General features: G+C 41.5%; 1 protein-coding gene across 2 annotated transcripts; it reads right to left on the bottom strand.

Moving 5' to 3' along the window:
* Positions 1-369: 369 nt before the first annotated feature.
* On the bottom strand, positions 370-8,640 carry LOC129669497 (60S ribosomal protein L39-like). Of its 2 annotated transcripts, none has more exons than XM_055597780.1 (4): positions 8,558-8,640; positions 7,556-7,724; positions 3,536-3,627; positions 370-698 (listed from the first exon to the last, which is right to left on the bottom strand). In XM_055597780.1, the coding sequence occupies exon 4, from the start codon at positions 667-669 to the stop codon at positions 514-516; it is 156 nt and encodes a 51-aa protein (XP_055453755.1). In that variant the 5' UTR covers positions 670-698; positions 3,536-3,627; positions 7,556-7,724; positions 8,558-8,640; the 3' UTR covers positions 370-513. The 2 variants fall into 2 exon arrangements, with proteins under 2 accessions (XP_055453755.1, XP_055453756.1); XM_055597781.1 differs by lacking the exon at positions 8,558-8,640 and adding an exon at positions 8,405-8,478.
* Between the last annotated feature and the right edge of the window lie 6,199 nt (positions 8,641-14,839).

A 14,839-nucleotide genomic window follows, 5' to 3' on the forward strand; every position in this document is an offset into this window, starting at 1 on the left:
ACCAGTCTCGTGGCATGATTTATGAACCTCCTGTTTAACTCTGCTGCACAATCCTAACAGCAAGGACAGACAGCAATTATTGATTAAAAAAGAAATCATCTAATTTCAACAGTCAAATAAAGTAATTGTTGAGAGTCTTGACAAATTGGTTTCTTTTTACAACTTCTGTCCCTCAGGTTTGCTGGAGTTCTCCAAGCACTCAGAGGGCTGAGGAAGGAGAACAGTCTGGACATGTCTCAACCCCCAACTCCCCACATAAGAGCCAGGGATGTAGCTCACTGTCCATTATGCAGAAGTTCCTGATTTGATATCCAGAGCCACAAAGCAAAATAAATCTTAACACACAAGCAAACAATTTTCTTCCAAACAAAAGGTTTCACATGTTTATTACTGAAATATGAATGAACCTACAAGAGCACAGAAACTAAGAAAACTCCTATTCTCCCAAAACACTCAGCTTTTCAGACAGTAGTAATGTTTTAAACTTGACACAGCAAGCATAAATATGGTTCCTTATAGACCCAGTTTGGTTCGTCGCCAATGTCTCCGCTTGGAGTTGTACATGATTTTATTGCCAGTTTTCATCTGAATCCACTGAGGAATGGGACGATTTTGTTTTTGTTTCTTAGCCAGGAATCTCTTGATCCTGAAGGTCTTGTGAGAAGCCATAGTGAAGAACAGAGCTAGACAGGCACACACTGCATGAGAGAAAAGGGCAAGAACTTCAGTCATTAAAGATAAAAGAGACAATCAAAAGAAAAAGGAAGTGAAGCAACTACAACACTTGATCTAGAAACTGGGATTAGAAACACCAAAAAACTGCACTAAGAACCCAGCCAGTAAATGAACATACATTCTCAAGGCCATCCTGCACTACAGGAGACCCTGTGAAAACAACAAAACAAACACAGAGGGAGTGGGGAGGGGAAAGAAGTTTCTCAATCAGTTGGTTCATTCTGACAAAGATTTTGATAATCAGAAAAAGGTTTTCACGTCTATGATCTCAGCACACGGCGAGGCACAGGCATGCTTCTGCCATGATGATAATGAACTAAGCCTCTAAAACTGTAAGCAAATCCCCAATTAAATGCTTTCTTTTATAACACTGCCTTGGTCATGGTGTCTCTTCACAGTAACAGAACAGTACCTAAGGCACTGTCTAAATATTTTCTATACTGACTTGGTGTCTCATGTCTGTGATCCCAGCACTTGGAAAGCAGAGTCATGAAGATCAGTCCTCCAGATAAGACTTGGGTGGGAGAAAAAACTAATAGGATTAAATTAATGGAATCATCAGCTTGGTATATTGATGCCTATATGTAATCATAGTTCTCTGAAGGTATAGGTGAACGGATCAATAAGTAGTTCAGGGCATGGCTGGACTATACAGGGATTTTTCTTTCTCTCCTATCCAAAGAAAGAGGTTCGGAACTAAACTTTAGCTTTCACATAGAAGAGTATCTTAGATATCAGGGGATCTGTATGGATGGGAGACAGTGCAGGAGGACACTTGTAAAGCAGCAGTGGTGGGGTGGCCCCTACCCGTGGCTCTGGCTGGCCTGGAACTTGCTGTGTGCACCAGGCTGACACAAACTCTGAGAAATCTGCTTATCCCTTTGCCTTTTGCCCGAGAGGTGGAATTAAAGGCACATGTCACCATGCCTGGCTGACAGGTATGTTTTGAAACCAAAATAAATTTAGTCATTGTATCACTGTTATTGTTTAAGAGTTGCTTGCAAGAGGGCCTAATAAAGCAGTTATGACCTCAAACTCTCTTAATCTAGCCTTTTACCTATGGAACCTCCTCCCTTCTGTGGAGATCACCTTATACTCTGTTCTAAATTGTTTTTTGAGACAGGGTTTCTCTGTGTAGCCTTGTCTGTTCTGGACTCACTCTGTGGACAAGGCTGGCTCAGAACTCACACTGATCCACCTGCCTCTACCTCCCTGAGTTCTGGGATTACAGGTTTGTGGCACCATGTGTGGCTAGTTATTCCATTTTTTTTTTTTTTAATAAAAGTGACTTTCAGCCTGTTCCTTGCCTTAAGTGCCATTTGAGTGCAACCTCAGAGGCATCTCCTTTATACAGAGATACCACCTACTATGAGGCTCAAACCAATAGGAAACACTAGTGTATGGGCACAAGGGCATAATAAAACCCTCTCAAAAGAAAAGAACAAAAACCAGGCTTCAAACATGCAGAACATACCAGACCAATGAAAGCCTTCACACCTTCAACTGGACCCCACTTAAAAAAAAAACAAAAAACAAACAAAAAAAAAAAAAAACAAAACCACTGCTGCTGTGGTGTCATCAGACCACCAAGCACGTGGATCCGACAGGGAACTTACAGCCCCACTACAGACCAACCTAGCCTGGTCCTCCGTCTCACCGTAAAAGTCCTATGCCTCTGTGGAGTGGATCAGTTTATCCTGAAGCCCAGCTCTGCAAGCCTCTGGCAGCTCTCCAAATATGTTCCTTAATATTTTATTTACCAAACTGAAATGACTGCATCTGTATCTGGCGTGGGATTGATTCCACTACGTATCAAAAACTATGAGAATTTGTCACCTCTGCCTTCATTTTCTTTCTTGCCTGATGCCCAAAGGCATGGTAATCACTCAAGTGTCTATCTGCCTGTAGCACATCTTTCAAAGCTCGTGTTGGCAATAGGTAGGTACTAATATGCTTTGCAGGACCCTGGAGTCAGGGCCCCTGGGACAGACATAATAAACTTCATGGACAGCCAGGGACTGGAATTGCAGCACTCTTTAAAGACTAGTCACAGGAACAGGACCAGAGTCACATCTCTGGCCCTGTGGGAAGACATGGTATCCTGAACCTTGTGGAACGTTGATATCCTGAATTGTGTTGAAGGTTTTAACTAGATATCTAAATCAGGTTCAAGCCTGCAAGCTTTACACCTATCAAAGAAGAGACTTTCTAATAAACAAGAGGCTACCACTGTTCTGTTCCCTAAAACCAATCCAAATGGGGCTGTCGGGCTGAGGAGGCTGCTCAGGTGGCACTTGCACGACACACAGCAAGCCCTAGCCTCAAGCCCAGCACCTGGGGGAGCACCTGTAAAGCCAGCATTGCAGAATGGGGGAGAAAAGAGCTTTCTCTACAGTGAAAGTAGAAGGGGATCAAGACCAAAAACTGCGGCAAAGTCTAAAAGGGAAACAAGGGATTAGGAGGGAGGAAGAGGGAGGGGACCACGACCTGAACTCAGGAGATAACGGCATAATCATGCTAATCAAACTACTTATCTGAGAGAATGAACTGCAATGAAGTAAAAGGAAGTTGCTGGGCCTTTAAAAAAAAAAACAAAAAAAAACACAAAGCTGGCCAGAGTGGCGCCTTTAATCCCGGCACTCCCGGGAGGCAGAGGCTGGCAGCTCTCTTTGAGTTCGAGGCCAGCCTGGTCTACAAAGCAAGTCCAGGACAGCCAAAGCTACACAGAGAATCACTGTCTTAAAAAAAACAACCCCCTCCCCCAAAAAACAATTAATTGCCAAATAGTATTTCCTCTTACCTCCGCCCACTGAGTGACAACAACAGTGGATCAAAATAACCTGAGACGGCAGGGTGCAGACCCGAGTAGAATGCCCAACTCTTCCAGGTATCCTAGAGGGAAAAAAAGGGACAAAAAGTTTCCCAGGTGCAGTGAGGAGCGGGCCTTGAGTCCCACAGCTAAGGTGTAGGCAAGGCCCAAGCCCAGGACCCAGACCAGGACACCACACCCTAACTCCACCCCACCCACCTGCGAATACAGCACAGCGGGAGCCCCGTACCACACCCTGGCACAGATGCCCAAACACGCGGGGCTTGGCAGTTAAAATAATGGCGGCCACCGGAAATCTGGTCAGCCCTCGTGGCCAGGGAGAGGCACTGGCTGTTCTAAGTACGCAGGCGCAGACTATGCAAAGGAAAGTCTGCCCTATCAGCGTCAAGCCAAAGAGAACTCTAGGCTGGGACCTAGGGTGAGTTTTGGGACCAATCAGATGAATGCACAACAGCCTGACTTGTGCTTGCTTGCCTGCCTAAGGTGACGGTTAAAACTGTTAATGCCTCAGGAACTCGGGATCGAGAAACTGCACATGCTCATGTGCAGAACGGAAGTGCCCATCTCTCCAGTAAAATACGAACGCCACTCTCTACCCCCAAGACTCAAAGTTTTTACTAGTCTGGACCATCAGCAGATAAAGGGGTTACAGACATGAAAAGGGTTAGAAAATAACATGTCACGTGCCTGGTGGCTCTGGTCCATAATCCCAATACTTGAGAGGTAAAGGAAAAAAGTTCAAGGTCATCCTTGGCCACAAAGCAAGTTCCAGGCCAGACTGGGATATATGAGACCTTGTTTCAAAAAGCAAAATCACACTTCGAAGACAGGTGCATGGCCCATGCTGTAACCAAGCCTAGCTCTCCAAGATGGAAGACTGGTAAAGAAACCATCAACGACTTCTGTCCTCAAGTCCATATTGATACAAAACCCAAAAAAGTGGCCTTCTGCCAAGAATAGTTCTACAACAGATTACATCACTTGAATTGGGGGCATTCTATGCTAAGTTATAGCTCCTGTGTCCAGTGTCAGCCCTGTTTCAGCTGATTCACACTGTATATTCACATCAGTGTTGTCAAAAGATAAACTGGCCCTATCAAAGGGTAAAAATATAGCTACCTGACAGGAACCTTTCCACACTCAAGGGTCCCTGACTGTGCAGATGACCCCTATCTGAAACCATGTCCTGGGGGATCAAAGACAACTTTTCAACACAAATGCTCCTTATCTGAGACTGCAGGGTGGAAGCAATGCTGATGAGTTTCCCCCTGGCCCCCACCCTGCTAGGCATTTCTGCTTTTGAAGCCTCACTCCGCTGTGCCTCAGTGCCCAACCTCCATTCCTTGATAGCTTGTTGCTTCACTGTCTCTGCTAGAGGACAGTCTGGTTCTGGTGAGTTGGAGTTGAGCTCCTTTCTTTTTCACCTTGTCCCAGTTCATTCCCAATCTAAAACTTAATGGCCTTCTGTTCTCAATGGTTCTGCACACCAAGTAATGGATTATCCACCAGAGAAGACTGCTCGGACATTGAGTTATAGGCCAATATAAAGTATTTGTTAGCAAGATGGTGACTATACTGGTTATTTGGAACCTCAGCCTATCTCAGGGTAAGCTTGTAAGCATAAAAACTGTATTCTAGGTTGGCCTACTTCAGAACAGTTAGCTAGAAGCAGAACTACAGAAGCCGAAAAGCAAGGTTAGTACATTTAGAGACTTTTCTAGAACTTTGGACTTTTATGAATTTGGTCTTTATTTTCACTATGGTAGGTGGTACAGTCTATGTGCTGAGTTTTATAGTCTGAATGGTACTTCCATCATGGAGTCAGTTCTGCTAAGGTCTGGGGGCCTTTCACACCTCGTACTTGTGTTGAAGCCTATCTCCTTAACTGCATGTCTTAACAGACACATACTGTCTCCAAACAATGCACTTAGCAACCTGACCCATCTCGGCTTCTGGAACCCTTATAATGATCAGTTTTATATCACTTCTACTCAAGTATACTCTCAGGGTATCTGAGTATACAGAATAGTGTTAGGTCCAAATTGTGCTACCTGTTAGGTCCAAATTGTGCTACCTGTAAGGTCCAAATTGTGGTACCTGAATGGCAGTGCTGGTGTCAGTGTCCTAAAGAGGACTCTGACCTCCTAACAGAAAGATTGTTATTGAGTAAACAGAAGGCTACATTCTGCATTCCTAAGCATTCCTAAGTAGGGCAGATCAGGTAAGCCACTATTTCCTGTAGTTGCCCGCAACCACCAAGAGTAACCGCCTGCACAAGGGTCTGGGAATTAAAAAAAAACAGAACACGATGAAGTGACACCAAGACAGTGCTCTGATCAAGATGCCATCTTTATTACAGAGTAAACCACTTATATAGGTTTCCAAGTAAACATATCCAAGCAAAACAGGAAACTTAACCAAGCAAAACAGGAAGCTTAATCAAGCAAAACAGGAGGTGCCTGCTGAAAACAAGAATAGCAAGCCAGCATGACTTGCACACACGTGACCATCTCAGGTCCAATGGAATAGTTACCTCAGTTCCCCCTTTTTCGTTTATGATCAAAGACTCATAAGGCTTCTTTTCTTTTAATATAACAATAATTATGAAAACTGTTAGGTAAAATCTACGTGTGCAATGTCCAGTCTATGTGTATTTAGCAACTTAGGAGAAAGTATCTGATTATTCTATCTTGACAAGTTTAGAGTTTTATACCTAAATTAACTTTTATCCTTATTGGTATTGTTACACCCAGTTCACGAGCCCCCAAAAGACCTACAGAAGTCAACTTTGTTGCAAAACACGAGGGTCTTTTTATTACAAGCTCGAGCCAGGTGGCTGGCCTTTACAAAGACATACGGGCTGTAAGACCTGGGGTTTCACAGCTCAGGCGTTCAAGATCGCACCCTTCCCAGAAACTCTCCCAGACCAAGACTCGTTGCAAAAGCAAGAAGTTTATTAACCATTGCGCAATGGGGTCACCCCTGCAGGTCAGCAAAGAGTGGCACCAGGAGACAAAGGCCTTTAGGTTTTTAAAAGAAAAATTGCGGGAAATTTGAAGTTGCAGTTTTGGCAATTTAGGATTGGATGAGGAAGCTATAAAGTAAGATAATTGGTTAGTCTTAGGTTCTCAAGCTTGGCCAGTCCTGCCAAGTGTGGATGCAGCTGCAATTAAAGGTGGAGGTGGTTAGCTCATCCTTGAAGCTTTGGGCTGCAGGCTCTTGGCTGGAGGTCAAAAGCTACTCAGAAGAAGTCTAGGTTCGTTGCTAAGAAACACTATCTCGAATACAAGGGTCTGGTCCTTCTTTTTGCTGAGTGAAGATCATTGCTTGCTTGCCTTTTTTTTTCTATCTGTCCTCACAGATAGGGTCACATTTTTCCATTCTCTGGAAAGGTACTAAGAGGCTTTAGCTTAACCTGAACCTAAAACTCAAAACAATAGGCTTTAAAAGACATACAGGTTACAAAGTTAGTCTAACCCTTTCAGGGCAAGCGACCCTGGCTCCAGGAGATTAAGGTTTTTAAAGGAACAAAAATGCCAATGGGGTAGTACAAGTGTTGGCATTACAGGATTGGGTAAGAGGAACAAAACACAAGTAGAATGGTCTCTAGGGAAGCTGACCTTTAAAATGATTGGTCTGTTTTTAAGTGCCAAGACTGCTAACAGACAGGCCTAGCTACCTGGGAGACATCTGACCTCTAGTTCTTAGGGGCCATGTGACTCTGGTCACACCCTGAGGTTTATCTGGGTGGGGACTGCTGCTGATCCATTATCTGGAGTCTGTAGTTTTTTTTCCCACTCAGTCCCAAACCGCTATATTCAAAATCCCACTTTTAGGAAACCAGGGACAATTAACATCTACTTGATTAAAAAAGTCCTAAAGAGTTCAACTTTCAAACCCAACTCCTCCTGTTTTGAGTAATTGTTTGAGCATTTCAATAAATGCTCCCTGGCTATTGCTCTGTCCCACATTGCACTGTCTGGCCCTTACCTTGCACTCTCGCTGATGGGCGATCACCGATGTGCTTTCTTTTTGGCCCAATGGACGTCCTAAGTCACAGCGTTCCTCAGCAGATCCCTCGTTGTCAGGTTCAATCCTGGGGCTTCGGAGCCACCTGTAGTCGCCCGAGACCACTAATAGTAACCGCTTGCACAAGGGTCTGGGAATTAAAAGAGACAGAGAACACGAAGAAGTGACACCAAGACAGTGCTCTGATCAAGGTGCCATCTTTATTACAGAGTAAACTACTTATATAGGTTTCCAAGTAAACATATCCAAGCAAAACAGGAAACTTAACCAAGCAAAACAGGAGGCTTAACTAGGCAAAACAGGAGGCTTAACTGAGCAAAACAGGAGGCATAACCAGTAAAACAGGAGGTGTCTGCTGAAAACAAGACTAGCGAGCCAGCATGACTTGCACGCACCTGACCATCTCAGGTCCAGTGGAATGGCTACCTCACTTTCCCTTATTCACCCGAGTGGTCAGCCATTTTGGACAAAGGCCTGTACCTGTTCTCCTGCTGCTATTAGTCCCCTTAAAACTTACAAGGCTTTTCCCACCATCTGCTGTCCTCTGCTCCCTGAAGACAGCCCAAAAGTTTGATTACCCAAATAGACTTTTCTAGCTACCGAGTAGTCTAGCTCAGTGATTTTTCTGCACTCTTGCTTATGAATGGAAAGGATGATCTATACTGAACTGAGCTGTTGGTCATTGCAAAGACATGAATTCCTCTATTGCACATTTAGAGATAGTTGCCATACTGGTCATTGTTGTGCTTCATAGGCATCACAGCTAGGTAGGAGTAGAAATTTCTTCTTCTCTTGGCAGCTTACAAGTACCTTCCAGTAGCGTGAAAGGTATCCTTAATGAGGAAGTTTTCAGGTCAGATCCAGCCCCAGTCATATGAATCCTGTGTCTTCAGCAGCAGGGACTGTCCTAGTTAGGGTTTCTATTGCTGTAAAAAGACACCACTACCATGGCAACTGCTATACCTTGATCACAAGATCCTGAAAAGACCACCAGGAACATGAATCTGATGCAAACACCTGAGGGTTTTATTTAAGCTTGAGCTTAGACTGTCAATCCTCCATGATGTAGTGGTTCAGAAAGAGCAGCCCTGAGCCTCAAAAGAGCAGAGTTTTTTAAAGGGAAAAAACAAAAGCAGGGAATTGGCGTTATAGGATTGGGTGAGGATTTAGCAAGCGAGGTGACCTTTAAGCTGATTGGTTCGGACCAGCTGGCCAAACCGCAAGGGGGAAAGCAGGACATTGCAGAAAACAGGATATCTAAAGAAAACATTTTGACCTGGGCAAGTGGGTGTACTTTTATTTCATTGGTTGGTCCCAGGTACAGAGCCTAATTATTCATGCCAAGTTCCTCCTGTGTTTTTTTCACTTGCCAAGTTCCTGGAACTGAGGTGGGGGAACTTGGGTCGCATAAAGGACAAGGACATTCAAAATGATGTCTGAAAAACAGGGTTGCATAGTTCTGTTCTTTCTCTCTTACAACTTTTACAAAGGAAACCTTTTATCTATCTATCTATCTATCTATCTATCTATCTATCTATCTATCTATTTATTTATTTATTTATTTATTTATTTATTTATTTATTTTCTTTTTGAGACAGGGTTTCTCTATGTAGTCTTCGCTGTTCTAGACTCACTTTTTAGACCAGGCTGGCTTAAACTCACAGAGATCTTAATGCCTCTGCCTCCACAGTGCTGGGATTACAAAAGGAAAACATTTAACTGGGGTCTGGTTTACAGTTCAGTGTTTTCGTCCATTGTAAAAGGAACTTTTATTCACCTGTTTCAATTGGTCTCAGATGCTTACTGCTTCTATCTGCTAAACTAGGCCTAGTCACGGACACTTCTAGCATTTGTACAATCTAACCCAGCCCTAGAATGTTTTCAGCCTCTGAGACTTACTGTTTAATAGGCTCACCCTTTCTTGTTCTCATTGAGCTCTGGGCTCACTGGTACAACTCAGTTGTTCTGGCTCAAGGTCCTCTCCCAGCTAACTTATTCAGTCTGGCTTTTCTCTTGGCCTCTAAATTGCTCTATTTAGACTCAGACTAACTCCAGCAATCTGCTCTAACCTTCTGGCTCATTCTCGTTATTTGGCTCAGTCAGTCTTCATCTAGTTTTCTCCCTGTGACCTGTCTCTGTTATTGTCCTGGTGCCCAAACAGGGACCTGACTAAGCAGTAAGTCTCGTATAGATGCAATATGCCTCCAAGACGACAATTACTTCTGGAGACTGAAAGTTACTTTAACTTATGGTACTCAACGTGGTTGGTAAGAAAACCCAACATGACTGAAAAAGTAGAAAGTCCACAAGTGTTGCATAAGCAGAGGACATCTGATAGAAACATGTCAGAGGACAGGAAACATCTGACAGAAAGCTGCAGAGAAGAAATTTGCCTGGGATCATGTCCAGAGGAAGATTCAGTTTATCTAGTTCAGCTGGATGACCAGAGAGACTTGGGTAACCTTGGAGTAGTAGGAATCTGGAGCCCAGACCAAGGAATGACACAGGAGCCTTTGAGACAGTGAATCACAGTAAGCAACCCCCAACAGACAATTTTAATAATGTGGACAGACTTTTCCTGCATTAAAAATGAGAAACTCCATTTCATATCTCTTGAAAACAAAGCTAAGAGTTGAGGAGATAGAAACATTATTTGAAAAAGTCATTGTAATACTCATTGCAATTATGACCACCCCTCTCTACTGTCAATTCCAATCATTATAATTTTCCTCTCAAAAAAAGGTTGAAAAAAAAAGCTGTACAAGAAAAATTAGTTATGATAATAAAAGACTTGTGAGAGAAGAGACAGAGGAATTAAGAGAACAGAAAATTTTTAATTGTGAACCTAAAGTAGCTAATGAAATTGAGGATCAAAGTAGACAGCCCATTGATAACAGGTAAGAAGCCTGGCTCACTGGAGTGGAGCCCAGCTCACTGGAATGAAGCTGGGCATGGAATGAGAGTGCCTAAATGTCCAGTTTTCTTTTTCTTTTCTTTCTTTCTTTCTTTCTTTCTTTCTTTCTTTCTTTCTTTCTTTCTTTTTTTTTTTGTAGATTCATAAAGATCTAATTGTACCTTCTTAAACAGAAAAGGGGAATAAGATTAGCTAAAAGACACTGGATTGTAAACTGGGCATGGTGGTGCACGCCTTCAATCTCAATGCTCAAGGAGACAGAGGCAGAGTGATCTCTGTGAGTTCAAGGCCAGCCTGGTCTACACAGTCAGTCTAAGACACCCAAGGCTACACAGAGAAACTCTGTCTGGAAAGAGAGGGGGTAGCTCTTCCAAGTTAAAGGTACATGTTGGTATAATGGTTTTATGGAATGTATACAGTTTACCCTTGTTCATTCAAATGCTGATTTCTCTACCCCACTATCTGGTTTCAATTCAGACATTGCATTGTGATGTTTATTCTAAGCATCACCTGTCTCATGTTTGCATAAACATGCCACCATTTGTTCTCTATAAATTCAATAAAACAGCCAGCCAATGTTGTGCAATGGAGATAATAGGATGGGATATCCTGGTCTGGAGGGGAGGAGAAGGAATCGAGTGGGAGTAGTATGAGAAGAGAGATCAGCAGGAGAGGACTTGGAACCATGAGGAGATATGAACTGGACCTAAGATATGACTAAAGGCAAGTATAATGTGGGAAAATCTGAATAGGAGGAAACTATGTGGGCTTGGAGGTTTAGGATGGAGTAACTATTGCCCAGCATTGTGCTCTAGGTTAACTAAATAAATCCTAGTCTCTGTGGTGATTTGGGTGTACAGCTGGTTTAGGAATAATTGCTGCTAAACTGAAAGAGAAATCGAAAATAAATATTAATAATGCACAACAAATGGAGTACCAAACTGTGGCAGAATTTACAGTAATCTAGCAATAATTTACATAGAAAGTAAAATTATATAATAGTTTTTTAGTTCTGTTCCTTAAAAACAAAACAAAAGCAGTTCCAAAACTAGGAGCTCACAGATTTCTGGTTAGACAGACCCCCTGCAGAGCAGCAAGGCCTTCCAGTGGGCTGCAGAAAAACAAAAATTCATACATACAGGCCACAGAGAGGCAGTTTCTTTAGGTAAAGAAAAACAGTGGGGCTGGAGAGATGGCTCAGAGGTTAAGAGCACTGGCTGTTCTTCCAGAGGTCCCGAGTTCAACTCCAAGCAACCACATGGTGGCTCACAACCATTTGTAATGAAATCTGGTGCCCTCTTCTGTTGTGAAAGTGTATATGCAGTACAGAACATTGTATACATAATAAATAAATAAATAAATAAATAAATAAATAAATAAATAAATCTTAAAAAAAAAAGAAAGAAAAGAAAAACAGTGGCTGTTTAACAAAGAAGCTCTCAAAGCCAGACTTTGCTAGCCAAGGCAGAAAGCAAAACCCCTTTTGAGAAGGAGTTCTTGCGGGTCTGAGGAGCAAGCATTTGTGGACCCATTAACTTCCCAGAGTAAGGAAGGGGTCAGGTGTGGGAGGCAGGAAAAAATACCTCTCCCTAGAAGCAGGAGCCAGAAACAGACAGAAAAGCCTCAAGCATCTGAACTAGTAAGGTCTGAAAGGGAAACTGCATCTAAGAAAGTAAAGTCCTTAGGGAAAGGCTTATGAGGTTAAAAAAGATAATTTTCTATGTTGAAAATGGAGGAAGACACAATGACACAGTGCTTCTGGGTACCATTTGAGTTTGTTTTTCTTAGCATACAAATAATATTTTCACTGATTTCAGTTTTGTATATCCTCTTTTTGGAAAGATCAGGATAAGACAAACTTGGAGAAAGAAGAGACTGAGAAAATAGATGCTAAATTAAAGACAATAGAACAGAGGTTGAGGGAATCTTTGAATCAAAATAGAGAGCCTTCAGAGCAATACAGTCCGGTACTTACAATAACACCAAAAGAGGTGGTTTCAGGTGAGTAAAGTCCACAGAGGCTTGACGATATTGCAAAATGGCAGCCCATTGAGATGCTGGAGAGAAAGTCTTCAGCTATATGCCAATTTGGTCAGACTGGATGTTGTATGTGTATTGAAGAAAGCTACTAATCTCAATTGGTCGAGCATTTTAGACTCTTCCAAATAGAACTTCTATTAAGCTGAAATTTCTCAACATTCAAAGACTGGACCACAAATGTTAATGCTTGCTTAATTAACCATTTTCCCCAATTTCCTTTGGGCCCCCTAACAGGATTTCTGGGTGCCCAAAAAGTCAGTTAGAAAAAAAAATCATGAGAACAACATACAATTTCCTTTAAGGGGGGTTGGGTAGGTTTTCTGTGGCTATATATGTTTATTGTCATTGGGAGATGGTTATAAATTATTAATGGTCTTATTCAAAGGGAAAACAAGGTTTAGACTCAGGGATTTCTCTCTTTTCCTTTTCTCTATCTTTCTTAGATAAGGAGAGAGGGGGTTTAAAAGAAAGAAAGGGGAATACAGGGATATCTTATAGGAATAATAAGACAAAAAGGTAGATTATTGAATCTACTCAACTTAAGGTTTTATTTGTTATTTTCAAATAAGGTTATTTTTAACTCTCATATAGTATTTTGTATATTGATGCACAAATAAGTCTATTTTTAATACATTGGTAAATTGTAGTATATTGATACAAATTCAAGATTACTTCTAATACTTTTAAACTGCTATTACAAACTGTTTAGGGTATTAGGTAATGCAATTAAATTGCTAGTTAATCAATTCATAGTCATATCAGACACTAGTCTAATTTATCATGGGAGTATACATCATAGGTTTAACAGATATATATGATTCTTTAGACAGGTCAATTATATAAATATAGCTAAATCTTCTAAAACCTCAGAGACCTACAGAATATGGCATTTGAAAATGTCTTTATTATTTTAAAGATTCTTTGACAATGAGACAGGTCATCTCCAGGCTACCTGAAAGAAGACGATGAGCATCGAAGAGCCTCCATATGGAGATTGCTTCAAATGTGGCAAACGAGCCATCCGGCCAAAAAGAAAATGCCCTCGTTTCATGATAGACAGAATTCTGCCAAAATTGGGCAAGTGTAAATGCAGGACAATTCGACTGCTGAACTCTGCCAAGACAGTCCTAAATAGTTCCTGCTTCACATATATGTCTGTCAAATATTCTGAGCCAGAAAGCTGAAGATGATGCTCCAATGTTATAGAGAGTTATGGGTGACTGTTCAGGCAGCAAACTGTCTCAATTTTTTATTTTTTTGGAAGCTGCTAACATGCCCTTCCTATTTACTTCAGTAACTAATTTTATTCCTTCTCAAGTCTCTGGTAGGGTTGAAGACCAAATAGATATATATCCACAATTATGCTTAAGTTGTTTAGAATTTAAGAAAATATTTTCAAATAGGTAATACCAATAAGGATAAAAGTTAATTTAGGTATAGAACTCTAAACTTGTCAAAATAGGATAGATAATCAAATACTTTCTCCTAAGTTGCCAAATGCCCACGGACTGGACATTGTGCATATAAATCTTACCTAATAGTTTTCATAACTGTTTTATAATTATTATTGTATTAAAAGAAAAGGAGCCTTTTATGGGACTTAAAGGAAGAAATGTTGGCATAATGTTCTTGTGGAGTGTATACAGTTTCATTCAAATGCTGATTTCTCTACCCCACTATCTAGTTTCAATCCAGACATTGCATTGTGATGTTTATTCTAAGCATCACCTGTCTCAAGTTTGAGTAAACATGCCACCATTTGTTCTCTGTAAATTAAATGAAACAATCAGCCAGTGCTGTGCAATGGAGAGAATAGGGTGGAACATCCTGGTCTAGAGGGGAGAAGAAGGAAGTGATTGGGAGGTGTCTGAGAGCAGAGATTGGCAAGAGAGGACTTGGAATCATGAGGTGAGATGTATTGGACCTAAGATATGACTAAAAGCAAGTATAATGGGAAGATGTGAATGGGAGTAAACTCTGCAGGCTTGGAGGTTTAGGATGGAGTAGTTATTGCCTAGCATTGTGCTCTAGGTTAGCTAAATAAATCCTAGTCTCTGTGTGGTGATTTGGGTGTACAGCTGGTTTAGGAATAATCGCTGCTTAACTAAAAGTTAAATTGATAATAAATATTAATAATTGATAACAGGCACAATTCAAGGAAGAGACACAAAAAGATAGCAATACAGACAACACAGAAATCATATTCCCCTACATAGAGGCAGCTTAACAAATCAGTGGAAGAGGGACAGATAGTTTATCAGACTGGAAGATTGGAAAACCTTGATGCTGAA

Source organism: Psammomys obesus, unplaced genomic scaffold, assembly GCF_907164565.1.
Source record: "Psammomys obesus unplaced genomic scaffold, mPsaObe1.curated_primary_1811, whole genome shotgun sequence".
NCBI lineage: Eukaryota > Metazoa > Chordata > Mammalia > Rodentia > Muridae > Psammomys > Psammomys obesus.

Bases quoted from the DNA above. Each gene is read 5' to 3' on its own strand.
- LOC129669497 (XM_055597780.1), bottom strand. From the start codon at position 669: ATGGCTTCTCACAAGACCTTCAGGATCAAGAGATTCCTGGCTAAGAAA.